General features: G+C 52.1%; 1 protein-coding gene across 1 annotated transcript; it reads left to right on the top strand.

Annotated features, from left to right (window-relative positions):
• The first annotated feature begins 4,980 nt into the window (after nucleotides 1–4,980).
• Nucleotides 4,981–5,853, top strand: LOC105697499. Its single transcript, XM_012420858.1, has one exon. It carries the CDS (start codon nucleotides 4,981–4,983, stop codon nucleotides 5,851–5,853), a length of 873 nt encoding a protein of 290 aa, XP_012276281.1.
• The last annotated feature ends 10,218 nt before the right edge of the window (nucleotides 5,854–16,071 follow it).

Genomic DNA, 16,071 nt, shown 5'->3' with positions numbered 1-16,071 from the left:
GTTTCGCGTCGTCCTTGGGTCGTCGTTCAAACGAATCCGCCGAGAGAGGGACCGTCGACGTCGACGACGACGACGTCGTCGCATATTTCCCTCGCTATCGGTTCCTGAGAAGATCCTCGAATTACCCCGCCGGAGAAAAGGTGAAAAAAGTCCCGAGACCAAAGGTCGGAGGAATAAAGATTTTTCTGTCGCGTCCTCGCGTTTTTCCGTCGCGATTCGTTCGCGAGGAGCTCCTCGATTTACCCGGGCATAAATCACGGCCCGATGCGCGGAAGTCGTGCCGATACCGTAATATAAATCATAATTATTTTATAGGACGTTTATTGGTCTTAGAAGCGGGAGCCTCGACCCCGATGGTGTCTTTACGGAGCCGGCGCAAGAAGGGGGAAAAATTCAATAGAACGAAACGGGTTGAAACGGGCCGAGGAGTAATAAGCAACGCTCGCTCTTCCTTCTACCCGGAAATTTCTACGCCTTCGTGGGTGCATCCTCTGATGCGTTACACTTGCGTCGGGACACGTTTCCCACGAGAGATGCCTTCCCCGGAATGATCTCTATACGGTGGAACCTAGCCGTCAAAGCGGAAATACGAAAGAAACGATCGACCTCGGACGCGGTCCTTGTAATTACTGAAAATTCCCAAAAAAGTCGATGGGAAATCAAGTGGGTCGTCCAGTCCGTTCGCGAGCTGCTCTCTCGGAGAGAGGTCTCATTAATTTCAATTACATCCCGTACAAGAGACTCGGGAATATCTTCATTGTGGCATACGAGGTAGATTGCCAATTTGCGAGAGAATTGCGTTAATTCTTCCGAAGCTCGCTTCTCCGATTTGGATTGTTTTGCTTGAGTAATTTGCGGCGACCTCCTGTCGGGTCTTGCGCGATGGAAAATACGGTGATGTATAACGCGAACGCTTTTGTTAGGGTTCTACGGTACGCGAGGTGATTGCGCTCAATTACGAGGTATGCTTACCAAAGGTAGACGGTGCTCCGCAACATGGCGTCGTCCCCGTATCGATGGGTCGCGTCGAAATCGAAGTTGCGAAGAGTCTCACTTAGGTTGCATCTCAAAATATCTCGCACTATCCGACGAAATGTAATGTGCGATTCGATCGTACGAATCGACACTTTCGGGGAAGGTACGCGACGTTACGTTAGGACCGACCGAGAGGTTAACGATACCCGAGTCGCAGGTCTGCGTCCGACTGGTCCTCGGACCAAGGTTCATCCAAACATGACCCCCGTAACGCCGGAGGATTTATGGCTGACCAGACCCCCAATTAGAATCACACCCAAGGTGCTCTAATTACAGGTTGCGTCGGACGGCGGCGGCGGCGGTTCGGCACGCTAGCAAACTTTCAAACGGTGCGGCTTTTGCTCATTTTTCCCCCTCTTCTTCCCGCACCCACCTTAGATTCGTTAATCACGAGACGAGCGCCGACTTGGCCCCGGACGATAATTCAGCCCACTCGCTCTTTCTCGCCTTGCCTCCGGGAAAAGGACCGAAATTAATTATTTAACTTAACGGCGACTTAAGGTGAAGTGAAACCCCCTTCAAATCAGTCGATTCGAATACAACACTTTTTTTTAAGGGTATTAGACCAAACTGTCCGAAACTTTGAAAGTGGACTGGCATTAAGGTGAAGTGAAACCCCCTTCAAATCAGTCGATTCGAATACAACACTTTTTTTTAAGGGTATTAGACCAAACTGTCCGAAACTTTGACACATCCCTCCTGATCATCTAAGAATTGCCCTGACACATTCAAGATTTGGATTTTTAAAGAAAATTTTTTAATTCAGCCCAGACCAGAATCAAAATGGCGTCCAGCTCTCATATTTCGAGCAATATACAATTATCGAAGGCTCTGATATGAGAATAGAAAGGGTCAGGACAATTTTACGACAATTTAGAACACTCTGGTAATCGATGAACTCGCATTTGAACGGGACAAAGGCAAAAAAAGTGTTGTATGCGCTTCTATGCTAAAACGATGGAAATACGAGGTCTCGAAGTGAAGATTTAATTGACCTGGAAATCACAGATGGCGCAGGGGGTCCCTCTGCAGTCAATTAGGGCCCCAGAAAGCATGAATCCAGAGGATTTCTGGAGTTTTACTTAGATTTCTTTATAATTATTGTACGAAAACGACAGGTGGAGTATGCCATTTGGTACAATACCCAATATAATTCGACCCAGCTGTCAATATAAAAACGAACGTCGGCAACGTAGGCATTTAGAAAAATCTTCTTTATCTACGTCGACCAAGTTCCTCGACGTGTTTCACTTCACCTTAACGGCGTCGTTTTCCGCGCAAATGCCTCCCGAAGTCGGGCGAGAGTGGATAAAATGTAGCAACCAGGGAAAATAATTATTAAATGGGGGATGCAAAGTCGGAATGATAAAATTGTCAAGATGGAGTTCTACCGCTTCGGCGCCCCTCAACGGGGTGATAAACGAGCTCTCGTCGCGGTAAACGTTTTATCCAGGGATGTCTCGATCGCGAGATGCACGACGGTTAAATGAGCCCTGCGATGCAAATTTCTTGGGTTCTCGCGAGCATAATGCATTCGGTGCACGTCCATATTTGACGAAGTACAAGTACCAGGAGAGGGCGCAGAAGGTGCACGGACGATGTAACGCAACCGTACACGAACGGAGAACGCATCGGTCAATCGAACGATTACCGTGTAAATCATCGCCGATTGTCCGAACCCGAACTCTACGTCGGCGCGTAGGCAGGTAATAATCTATTTATGCTCTTCATCGAAGGGCCGTAAATTGATTATCGACCCTCGAGGATGGAAATCGATCGATGGAAATGGCTCGGGAATTCGAACGGATAATTTTCCGCGGGCATTTACGTACACGTATATATTTTATCTAACGCGATCTCGGTAAGTTCGATATTATAAAGTTATATAAAGTCGATCCGTTTGAATTTTTCCCGCCCCTAAGGATTTTCTGCCGGCACTCGAAAGAGGCAGAGAGGGTGCGAGAAGGAACGGGAGGAGGAGGAGCAAAGAGGGACGGAAAATTCGTTTTCCTTTCCGAGTAGGAGGAGACGCAGGTTTCGAACTAATTTTCGTGTGTATTAGCGAAGGATAATGAGCTCTTGCCTGCCGTTTCCCTTCACGGGAGATCCTCCTTTTCGGGATAAGTCAAAAGATCCCGGGTACGCCCATTCGCAAACGTGAGATCGAATTTCTAGAGGCGGCGAAGGCTCGCCGAGTTACTGACCCGAGCGATACCATTAACGCCGATATAGGGATTTCGACCAAAGTGCCTATCTGCCGACAATTTTCAAGAAGCGTTCGTCCCAAGAAAAGCCCATTTTGTGCTGATACGGAGGCATGAAAAAATTAGATGGCGTTTTTTTAAAAAATAAAGCCACCGGAGTTCTGCGTCATTTCGAAGGATATGAAAGTCAATTCGAGATAGGTACTCGAAGAAGAAACATTCTACGTCGGTTACGCCTATAAGCGAATATTCTAACAGAATGGGCAAACATGGTACTCGGACGAAAATAGCAAAGTTCCACTAAACGACCTGTTGCACTGACGTGAGCGAAGACTTTAGAAACGGGCCATTCTTATCTCCAGAATGGGAGTCTAAGTCTCCCGATAGGATTACGTTCCACAGTCCGAATTTCCCTTCATCCGAAATATAGAATTTAAGGTAGTGGATTGTCCCATAAGAAATCCTGGATTTAACCGGATAGAAAAGGATTTTCAGGCGGATGGTCGTAAAGCTTGTATTCGACAAATTGTTGGGAGGAACTACCTCGGATTGGGTCCAACCTCACAAAATCTGGTTTCGGTTCGCATCGGGAGTCGTAAAGTCGAACTGTCGTAAAGTAGTCAAATTTGTCCACACTTCGCGGGCCCGGGGCGTTTAAAGTCTCGTAAAGTACGGGGCGAGAAGAAAAAGAGGAGAAAGAAGCTGCAGAGGAAGGTACAGCCTCTCTTAATTTGGGTCTCCGTTTGCAGCTCGTAAAGTAGTCCCGGTGGGACCACAACGGGACCTCCGAGGGGGCCGACGTTGCGGCTGGCATCCCTTCCCTAAGAGCGTCCTCGTAGGTAAACGTCGAGCAAGACGTCTACCTCGGCGACCCGGGAAAAAAACCTGCCCGCCATTGGAGAGGTCTTCGAGGAAGAGGAAAATCGATCGAATCGTTAAGAAATTAATCCGAGAAACGGATCTAAGACTCGAGCGCTGATATCGATACCCTATTGCGAGGGATCACCGATATTCGAACGATTGAATAAAAAATGAATAAAAATTGATCGGACAAGTGTCGCCGCTCCGAGAGGAAGAGGTGGAAGAGGACCCCGGCCTCGCAGTCCGGAGCGCCGTTAGCCCCCCAGCAAAGGGAGGCGTGTCCGGCCTCGCGGCTCCTACAAAGACGAGCCACTTCCCCTGGAAGAAGGCCCCTTCCTCGTTTTCAAGATCCCTTCCATGCTTTAGCAACCCCCACTTCGGGCCCCGAAGAAAACCGGGCAGCGTGGTCCAGCACGAGATCTCCGGGTGAAGACATCGCCAGTTTACGCAACGCTCGCATCCGTGACGCACTCGCATCCGTATCCGTATCGATAGGTATCGACGAGAGGGCGACCTTGTCCGTGGCCGGGAGAAAATCGCGGGTTGACCTCTCCATGCGTTGCCCCGGTCCCGAGGAAATCGTGTCAAGGCCGGATAGTCCTTAAGGTCCCAGGGGTTATTGGCCGCGTTAAGCCGTCAACGACCGAGTCCATCTTGGACACTTGTCGGAAGGAAGGTCGAGTCCTCGAAGCCGCTCTTTACCGACAACCTTGACCCCATGAATATTTCCGTCCTGGTAAACCCAAGAGGAACCTTCGCCTAGGGTTCTTATTGGACTCGCCGAATCGATCTCAAATCCGAAATCGGCTCGGACGCGTCCCTTACTATGACGGGGATCTGACGATCCAGGGAAGCTGGACCTGGACCTCGCCCTCGCAAGATGACCACCTACGGCAATTTCCAACGATACGACCTCCTGGACTCGGAGGGGTACGGATCCGCGAGCAGTCCGGAGTCGAACCCCAGAAGTGGCTGGCCGGTCCAGGAGACGTACCCCCAGCCTCCGAGGTCGAGGGGCAGCAGCTGCGGAAGCGTCAGTTCCGTGGACAGCCAGCATCAGCAGGAGTACCAAGAGATCGGCAACTTCAATGGCAACTTCAACGGCCTAGGAGCTGGCTTCGGCCCCGAGGCGTACGAGACCAAGGGCTTCTTCGGGATGAACCGGCGCTACGAGGAAACCTACGAGAAGACGGGCTACCATTCCTGCCAGGCTCCGCAAAAGACCTTCGACGGCTCCTACTCCAAGAACCTGTACTACTCCAGGTGCGACTCCTTCCAGGACTCCGACGGTTTCGGGAAAAGAGCTACGGTTTTCGCCCCTGGGAAGGTCGATGTCTACGGTGGCAAAGCCGATCCCTACCGCGTCGCCAAAGAGGACGTCTACCAAGGAAACGCGTTTCCGGGGACCAGGAGCGATGCACCGGGATGTGCTCAGCTGCAGCAGAGGGGCGACTCGCAGGTGCAGCCCAGATTTCAAGGCTCTCAGGACTCCGCCGAGTTCGCCGCGCAGAAGGCCAAGGAGATCCTCCACAAGGTCAAAAGTGGCACTCCTGGGGTGGAGATCCTCAGGAAGAGGAGGCTGGCTGCCAATGCCAGGGAGAGGAGACGGATGAACAGCCTCAACGACGCGTTCGACAGACTCAGAGACGTCGTGCCGAGCCTCGGCAACGATAGGAAGCTCAGCAAGTTTGAGACCTTACAGATGGCCCAGACGTACATCGCGGCGCTCTACGAACTTCTGCAGAGGGAATGAGAGACTCGATGTACTGGAGAACTTTGAAAAATCCGATCTCACTTCCGGATGTCGATTCGAGTTCTTTGAATGCACGGTGTCTCGGGGTATCCCAGATCCTGCGAGGTTTCCGCGAGACTCCGGGACGTTTTATCGAATCTAGAGGAGGGTCGAGAATTCGGCAACCTGAAAACTTGCCGACAGACCGATCGCCATTGAAGTGAATTTAAAATCGGCGGGCGTGCGTGCCCGGAAGTAGACCGACTTTCGCGGTGTTTTTTTCCGCCGGGGTAAATCGAACCCCCGGGGGTCGTATCGAAGATCGCTCGCTGGCTGTTAATAGGAATAACGTAAGACAACCATGTCGGAATATTTTTGTAAATAATGGTAAGCCCGTCTAAGTTATTGTGAAGCGTTAGCTAATTTTGTAGATAAATCGCGAACTCTCCGACGGTTCGATCGGCTAAGGAGGGGACCCTTTGTCGAAGTCGAAGAACGTTGGGAAAAATTTCCCGATACGATGTCGTTCGAAATATCGGAACGTCTCGCGATGTCCCGGAGGAGGCATCTTCCCGCGGGAGTCAATTCAGAAGCGATTTCCATGGCGGCTCGTAATTAGGCGCCGAGCAAAAATCGCAGACAAATGCTCGTCTCCGCGCCACCTCCACTTAGCAGTCAATCACAATTAAATACAATTTTGCAGGCCGCGGAGCTCGGTAATGGCGCAAAAAGAGAGCAAATTGAAATCTCCTAGCTGACAGAATGATAGATGTCCCGTGAAGCCCCGAGGACGAGAAAGGCCAGGACGGTCCTTCGGCCACGAAAACGGGACAGGGACCGAGATGGCTACCGTTCACGTTCTCGTCCCCGAGTCGACGTTTACGTCTCACTCGGGGCGGAACATCGAAATTTAAATTTCTCATATCCCTTCGATCATCAATCCTAGAGAACGACCCACCGTCTCCCGCTACGAGAATTTAACTTGAAAACCCGAAGAAGGAAAAAGAACCAACGGCTCTGTTAAGCAATTCATAGAAAGCCCGTTCTTGAATTCTCGTCTTCAACGAGCGTTTATCTTCGTCGAGAGATTTCCCTTGACCTCGGAGACCTCCATTGAGTTCTTCATTCGTGGACGCGAAATTAATGCGATTGACCCTGCGAGAAAGGCGAGGCTCGAGAAAGAAAGGTAAAAGTCCCGAAGAGGCAGAGAAGAGAGACGAACCGAGTCGTGTACAAATCGAAGACGCGAGCGAGAGAAAGAAAAAAATCCAAGCTGCATCGACGTTAATTATTCTTTGCTGGAGGTGAAAAATGCCGACCCCCTCGGTAGCCACCGCGGCAAGTGTCGGGCTAAGTAATTTCAAAGCAAGAAGCTTTAATGGCAGCCGGCACCTTCCGTGGTTGTACACACACCGATCATTCGATGTAACGTCTTCATCGTCGCGTACGTGCAACCCTCAACGGGTTCACCGTTTCCTCCGTGGACGCAATTTGTCTTCGGTCACGGCTTGACGAAATCTTGGAAGCGCTCTCTCGCGTGCTCGTGTAAACGCTTCGTCAACTCGACGGCTCTAACGCTCGTTCTTGTATGAACGAGTCCTTTCTCCGGACGTTTTGCGAGCCACCTTTGACAGAGCCTGAATTGAATCGTCGAGAGGAAGACGGAGAGGGAACGTTCGGAGAACGAGGGTAGAGAGAGAGATCGAAGTCTATCGACTGAGCGAAAAACGGTACCTTGCAGGCATCGATGTCTCTCCGGGGTTACTCGAAGCGCCTAGAGTCCACGTAGACTAGTAAGGATTTTTGTACAGAAACGGAGTAATTCCCCACCAAACATGTTCCTCGAGCGAGACCAAATGTACTTAAGTAAACGTGCAATGTTAATAAAACGAAAGGAAAGGCTTGCGACAGTCGTTAATTGCTCGTTCTCCCGATCCCACCGAGTCTGCGCTACCTAAAAAAGTCTCGTTTCCGCGGAATCGCTTCGAAATATTTTCCCCTTAAATTAGTGAAATTTCCTCCGGCCACTTCTACCTCGTTAATGAAATCTGGATTTTTTTCCTGCCACGAGGCGTCTCGACGCGTAACCTACGGGGTAGCGTCGCCTCGCGCGGAAATTACGTCGGTGGCAGTTAATCTCAAGCAGCGCCGCGTTAACGGTTACGCGACGATTAGCATGATTAACGACAGCCGATGTGCATAATATGACTGAGAAAAAAAAAAAAAAAAGAGTCAGGTGTAGTTGACTCTGCACTTACAACGGTAGTGTTCGACGTTACCCGAGGTACCGTTCGCCACACATTCGTAAAGTTCCTAGGGACTTTTCCCGCGGGGTCGGGGATTTTTTCCGAAACTCCCGATCACCTTGGCAGGATTAATCGTGCCCTCTCATTGGGCTCGCGATTAAACTCGAGGAATACCATTGCACTTCCGAAGGACCTCGTCCAATTATTCCCGGTTACTGGTGGCCGTCACGGTAATTGGAATCTTACGTTTACGTAGAATAAATCGATCTCGGGTCTCGGGGTTTGATTAGAATGCCGGATAGCGGCGAACACAAAGCGACCTTCGGTGGTAGGACCGAACCAGTGCTGCCAGCCGACAAATTGATACCAGCCAACGCACTCACTCTCCTTATCTCTCTTGCCTCGGTACCGGCCTAGTGTCTTGGTAGTGCGCCGACTCGTCGTCGTTCGCCACGAAAACTCTTAGCAAAGGAATACTTTCAGCAACCGCGCTAACCTTGATAAGGGATTTTTCGCTTCCGCGGCTATCACCATTACCGTTATTATTATATCCTTAGGGAAGGTAATTTCGAACGCGGAGGGTGAGAATAATTCCATTCGCATTCCGGTTAATCGTCGATACCGTACCTTCGAGATTTACAAGTTCCAAGCCCTGATGGCACCGTTTTAGCAAACGGAGGATAATAGCAATGACGTTTAATAAACCGTCGAATATTATGGCGGGAAGGAGAGTACTTCCCGGAGCATCTTTCCCTTGGCGCTTCCCCGGCACGGTAAACTGGAAACGCAACTCGCGGGGCTATTTCTACTCCCGACACCAATTGTCATAATTACAATAATCACGGTAATCCCGGCAATGGAGCCTCGCCATTGCGAGGCTCGTGAGTATTCTTTTATCGTCGGGCGATTACCGCCTGCGGTCGATTTAGACCATCCGAGACACCGTGCCGATATTCGCAACCCTTGATATTCGAGGGGTAAACCGAGGATGCTCGTTCGATCTCGAAATCCCACCTTGCGATCGTGCAAGGTCCAGATATTCGTACGACACGGCTCGGGTGTTCGAATTTCTCGAAGAGGTCGAAGAGGGGAATTTGTCCCGCGGCCCAGGGAGGTCACGGTAAAGCTGACAAATGGCGGCCATCGGGCGCAAGAAAGCCTCTCCGGCCGTTCGTCGAGGTTCGAACGCCTCGTTTTACTCGTTCCGCATAACAGTAGGACAAGTCCGGGTCTCTTGATGCCTCGGTGACTCGACACAATCTGCGAGTCCATCCACGGAATCGCCGTAGTCCTCGCATGCGCGCACCCAATGCGTCGTTAACCTTTTTCCGCAAATCACGTGACGAATGGCCGCCGCATCGACGTCCTCGGTCCCCGCTTCGACGTTTAAATCGCGCCGTTCTGGCCCGACAACGATCCTCCGGGAATTTCGCGAACGGAAAGAGATACCTCGCGACGGCACGAGTGGTTCTCTGTGCGGTTGATAACTGGGAATCTTTAGGCAAGGGGGAGAAACGTTACCCAAAAATCTGAAGGAGGGTCCCGATCAACGCAAATGGGGTAGGAGGGGCTCTGAACGATCGGCGTCGACGTCCAGAGGGAGAGGCGCCTCTTCGCCGTCGTCGGCATCTCCGGTTCATCGGTGTCCGCGGTATTTTCGCCCTGTCACTGCATTACCGTTCCACGGTAATGCCCCGCCGGGAGACAATGCGTGGCGTCATTATTAATTCGCGGTTCGACCGTAGAAATTCTCGAAGGCGGAAGCCGCGCCAGTTACTGCCGCGGGACTCGGGGTGGCGGAAGACCGCCCTGCGGACGTCTCGCGGCTCGGTCTCGTCGGCAACGCGAAATTGTTTTGCCGCGTCCGCTAATGGCAGGAAGTTAAAAGGCAACGAGCAAAACTAAACATTTCGCGCCGCGGCCCGCCTACCAGCGGGTGGAGTGGCCGCCATGGACGCCCCCTGAATTTGCTCTCGGAGGCAAAGAAACGTTCCCAGCCCTGAAAGAAAAAATGCCCCTGCCCCAAAGAATTATTTTGTTAATTCCTTTCCTTCGCCGTCCACCGGGAATTATTTTCGATTCGGACGTCGAACAGCGGCGCGGCCGTTAGTCGATCGCCCGCGGAGGCGCAGCCGCCCACGCGACCGCCACGAAAAACCGCGCGCGAATCTCGTCCGATCGGCTGGCCCGCTAATAACAACTCTGCCGAACCGAGATCGGCTCGGAGCTTGTCGATCTCTCGGAATCGTAAGTCGTAGGGCTGCGGATCGGCGCGTAATAACGCGTCGCGTCACTTGGGGGCGCGCGTCCGCTCGCCGAGGGTATCGGCTGGCGGAATCGGCTCGGCTAACCTATAAATAGTCGCGCGGACCCACCGCGGTAATAACAGATCCGCCGGTTCACCGTCGATGCGTATCGAGAGCGGGGCGCGTCGCTCTCCGTATCGATAGTGCGCCGGCGAGCGCGCGATAATTAAATAGCCACCGCCGCGCCGACCTAACCTCAACCTCGGGGCGCAAAGAACGGCGCAGGGGCAGCGCCTTTGCGGCGAATAGAGACGTCGAGGATTATCGCTCCAGGGCCCCGGGGGCGCGGATCCAGATATCGTATCGCGGCCCGAGACGAGGCGAACCTCGTTAACGATACCGATTGGTACACACGACGAGGTCCGATTGCCCTTAAAGCGGCGCCGCCGTTCGCTTCCGTAAACTGCCAAAATGGCGGCCATGCGCTATTCCGCGACGCCTCGCGTCGAATCCTCGTTTCGGGAAATCGACTCGACGTCTAGGAAGGGAAAATAGACGGCTCCGAGGTGGAGGTATCACCGCGTTGGCACCCCCTGATAAAAATCGCTGCAAATTTGCCCGCATTTTTGCCCCCTCCCCCAATAAGTGAAGTTTCACCTAGAAGAAGGTAAAGCGTCTTTATCCAGGGCGTCTGCCTCATCGAGCGAGCTCTTCCTCCGAGGTCGCGTTCCTCGTCGTCCGCCGATTCGACCGCAGAAGAGCGAACGTCCTCTTCCTCGAAATCGTCCTCCGTCGTCGGCGTCTGGAAACGTTGCCCGGGGTGACTCCCGGTCCCCCCGCGGCGTCCTCCGGGAACGAAGGCACACCTCGGAGCCGGCGAGGACGAATACGCCTAGTTATCGGGTGATAAATGCGTCAAAGGGGCGATCCCTGATAGAGCGGGGCGTCGAAGAGCGGTGGCAGATCCCGAAACCGATTGGGAACGTTGCGCCACTCGCGCATGGCCCACCCTTTCGCCCTCGGGAATGCAAATGATGGTAGCCGTGGCCTCCTATCCGGTCTACCTCGCGAACTCTAGCTCGGTCTGCCCGCCGATTCTCGAGCGATCGCATCTGCTCGCTCGGTAAGTCGGGAACCCTTGAGCCATCGGCCCGATAAAAGATTCATCGTCGCTCCTTCTGCATTTCTCTTTGCATCTCGGACTGCCTCCTCCCGGCGAGTCCGTAATAAAATTCGACCTCTCGATCGGTGGTGCTCTCTCTCTTCCTTTTGCATCTCCGGGGGTGTTTCTCTCCTTTCTCGGCGAGGTCCGTTTGGGCGATGAAAGCGATTTAACGCCGGCGGTATCGGTGCGCTGATTTCACTAACGAAGCCCGGGATTTATCGGGCTCGAAAATTATTCGCCCCGGCGACGAGGAGCCGCGCTTTATTAATGCCGCGGACAAGATCGAGGAGAAAGTGCCGGCAATAGTAACGACGAGGACGATCGACGCGGGGAGGACCCTAGGTCGGAAATGCAGGCCACTCGAAATGATCGACCTCGATGACGGAAGTTCCGTCTTCCTGGGAATTAAGGATGGAAGGAACCACTCGAAATTCCGATTTCGCTCTCGGGATCGATCGCGGCACTCTGGACCGCGAAGGACCCTCGGTCGTCCCGGTCGAGACACTTTCCGATTCCGACAACGACGCCCGTGGGTCGAACCCTCGTGGCAAGATAGTAACTTCGCGTTGAGGTGGGTCGGGGCGTAACCCAGGATCAAACGAGTCGATAACTCCTTCTTACTCCTCCACCTACAATGAGAAATCGCCGGGCGATACAATGAATGTGGGTGCACGCTGATGTATCGTCCGGTCGACGCGATCCGAGCGTGGGCGCGTATCGATGTCTTCATGAAATCCAATCCCTCGCGCCTAATTGCCGCCAACAATCGAGGTACCGCGAAAACCAAGAAAGATCTCTCCTCAAAGGGTTCTCGAGAGTTCGGCCACGACGATCGAAGGAACGAAATCGGCGATGGCCGGAATCGACGCGTCAATCCCGAAGACCCGGTCGAGATCATCCCTAACGCGCATCGACGTCGATTTTCTCCCCGGTGAGATTTTTTTCCAGAAATTCTGGGAGCCGACGCAGGTACCCATCATATCCGACGGAATTCACGTAGGACGTTTACGGTATTTCTTCTTCGCGCCACGAGCGGGACCTTTTTGAAAGGACCTCTTAGGGCTCCAGGAGGTACCGGACGCTCCTTCGCGGTGGAATTCTCAGCCGCGCCGAAAGGGGCGCGGAATGCCCCGCTCCTATGGCGCCGGCGTTGCAACTCCCTCCGTACGCACGGGTTGACCGCTTCGCGGGTCGATCTGTTATTTTCTCCTTCCCACCCGTCAATTTCTCCGGGCCTTTCGGAGGTTAGGCAGTCCTGTCCCTGGGAGAGTGCGTGCGGCACGAGACAATAATTCCGAAGCCCGGGGCTCGCGCTGTGCGCGCGCTTCTAATCCGCCGCAATTTGCACACCGTCGAGGCCCGAGCCAACTTAAACTGGCGTCGGGAATTTAGTCCGACCACCGACTCCATTTTTTTCCGCTCGCGTCCGTCCAGGAAAAGTGAAAAAAAAATTCATCGCGTCAAAAATGGAAGAAAAAGCCGACTCGAGGGCGACCTTCCGACCGGTGAGGAAGGTAAGGGCAGACCGGTCGACCTAACCTCCTAAACTCCGGTCCGGAGCGACCGCCTTTCTCCGCGGTCCGGTCGTTGGACCGCGTCGTCTCCTTTCGAGAGGAAAAATACCTAGACGGGTCAGATACCCCGACAGATCGAATCGAAATCCCTGGAAGCGCGAACCAGTAAACCCTGCCTAATCGGCACCGAGGACCATCGCGAAGACATAAATTCGAGTCTTCGGGCGAGGTTCCACGGGCGGCCCCGTCAATAGCGACCCTCCCGGGCCTTTGAGGAATTTCTCTGCTTAAGGATGATCGCCCTTGCCGGGCATCGCCGACCATCACGAGCCATCCCTAGGGGCCTCAAGACGGTGTCGTTGCTCCGTTTCTTCCTCTCGTCCAGGTCTCCAAACCGCGATTTAATTAACGACTTCGAAAGGGGTATACGGACCCGTCCTAACGACTTAATAGAAGCCTGGCTTACAGCTGGTCACCTGATTACGGTCATAAAACCCTCAAATTTCGGCCTCTCTCGGGTTATGTCCAAACGGATACGTTCTATCCTTTTTAGAGAGGCAGAGGAAAATCAGCAAACCTCGGTTTCGCTTCTAATTTCGAAATTCGGATTTCGAGCGGCAAACCGGAACAAAAGTACCGGCGAGACGATCGCGAATAGGATAAAAGGGTAGACGATGGGTTCTGGAAAATATTCGGCAGTCGCAATTCGCGGTAAGGGCGCGTCTAGATTGCGTGTTGGCTCCGGGGCTGCATGGAACGAGTCCTCATTTATCCCGAAACTGGAAACTAATTTAGCATATTTTAGCATAGATCGAGTCGGAGGTAGATATAGCTGTGACGAGAGAGTTTTCTAATCTTTCCGATTATCCAAACTACGGCAAATTGAACCGAGGGTTTCGTCTCCTTCGGCTCGAGGTATGGCGTGCTAAGTACCCCGAACGGTCGCACTTAGTTCTCGTCCTTTTTTCCTCCTTGATACCTTTGATGCACAGTGATAGGTAGGGCAATCGTTATGCGAGATTTCCTCGTTAATCACGACGTAAGAAAGGCATCGGGGACAGCGATGATTTCACCTTGGCAATGATACAGGAAGCGCGTCGCGACGTCACGGTCCGCTCTCTGGCAGCGTCTCGCGATTCACGTGGGGACGCACAAAGATCTTTAATGCCGCACAGTGGGACCTGGACGTCCCTATTCGGATGAACACCTCGAAAGGAATGCTCGCGAGTTCATAAGTTAAGAGTCTCGGGTATACGTGGAGTCCCGAGTCTAACTGGCGTTAGAGAAGGTAATACCGAGATAATAACGCAGGATTTATTGCGCGATCTCACCTGAGACGATTTGTACACGTCGGATTTCTCAGGTGTCAGGGATCCCTATTTTCGAGCGGGGAGAAATGGAAACTCGCGGAACGAAGAAATGGCAGAAATCATTTGCGAGGATGGTCGGATGAAAAAAATGATCAAGCGTATACGAGTTCTTCTGGTGGCGTTGAATTTATATCGATCGGAGATTCTGGCCACCTCTATCCGCGGCGCTTATTGATATTCTCACCTGGGGCGGAGCAACCCTTGTAAGCGACGATGCTCCAGGTGCTACCTGATTGGTTCTAACTTTGGAGAGGTAGAAGAACCTGCACACGGTCGAGCTCGAGGTACTTAGACGTCCTACTAAATTTTATTGCGAAATATTTCTGCAACAATTTTTCATTTGTCTTCGGATACGTGCGGTCTACTTGAAATCAATGGCACTTACGCGCGATAAGGTTCGTCGGAAATTTTGTCTTTTTTTTTTTTTCGAATTCTGTTCTTCCATGGCTCGAGGATCCTACCTTTCACGATCCGTTCCTTGCAGGAAGGAAAAGTGGAGAGTGGAACGATATAAGCCGCGGAACACGCGGACCCGACCGGAAGGACATTGCGTAAACGGAAATGCGTGAGATCCATTTGTTTCTTAAAGATCTTTTCAGGGATCCACCTGAGCTTCGTGGCACAATGGGGCTGTGCGGAAGAAGAATGGGGAGGATGTGGAAGATTATAAGTCGGCCACGAGATCGACCGTCGAAATTATCGTAATGATACGATTTCAACGTTATACTTTGACTGACGTTAGGCAGCTCGCTTCTGTTCCGGCTAATCGAACCGCCGGAACTCGGGAAGAATAAAATTAGATCACTCAAGATTTTTCACCGTGTCAAAGACACTGGCAATAAACACCTAAGAGTGTAATATCATAATTTCGTAATTGCTTTCAGCGTTACTTTAGTACCTTGGCAGTGTCGGATATGGGAATAAAGTAGACGTTCTACGGAAACCAGTGGGAACGTAAAAACGGAGGGACCATGCCACGCCGAGACGCAGGCCTCGGGCTACAGATAATTCGTCATTGCATGCAACTGCAAGACCCCGATGCATTCATGTAGTCGAGGTAGTCCCCCGTCGAGCAACAAATTTTTTGGACAGCCTCCCGCGGGCAAATGCAAAATTTCGGTACTTTTTGAGCGTGCAACTTTGGCGCCGACTTCCGCAACGATCCCCCAAATGGCGCCATTGATTGTCCTCCCTTCGATTGCCTCGGTGCTTTGTACAAATTCAAAATAAATTCGGGCAGAAAGAAAAAAACCGAAAACATCGCATCTCGAGCATTTCATTGAAAAGCTTATGCTGTCCTGCCCCCCTGGGGCAGGAGCCGAGACCGAAGAAATGAGAAAAAATGAATGGTAAATTCAGGGCAGGTCTTAAAAATGATTGGCCCCGGCGTACGAATTTTTTCGGTTTCGTTGGACCTGGAAATCATTAGGTAGAGTACGATTGGAGTAAAATGTTCACGTGCCGTTTTCGAATTTGTATTATTTCGGTGTTTACAGGCAGGTAGGAGATGACTAGGAAAATATTAGAAACGAGTGGGAATCAAATGGCACGCCTAGATGTTCGCGAGCTTTTTTTCTCAGGCCGAAGGAGAAGACTTTCCGGAGCAAACGCGTAAGAAAGTGCGACAGATGTAGAACGGTGAGCCCAGGGGTTATGTCAAATTTTCGAGTTAGATTCCGCTAGTCACTCCGATCAGGG

Source organism: Orussus abietinus, unplaced genomic scaffold (genome assembly GCF_000612105.2).
Source record: "Orussus abietinus isolate OABI.00-Male unplaced genomic scaffold, Oabi_2.0 scaffold25, whole genome shotgun sequence".
NCBI lineage: Eukaryota > Metazoa > Arthropoda > Insecta > Hymenoptera > Orussidae > Orussus > Orussus abietinus.
Note: the sequence above shows the minus strand (reverse complement) of the source record. Positions and strands in the feature narration are given on the sequence as shown.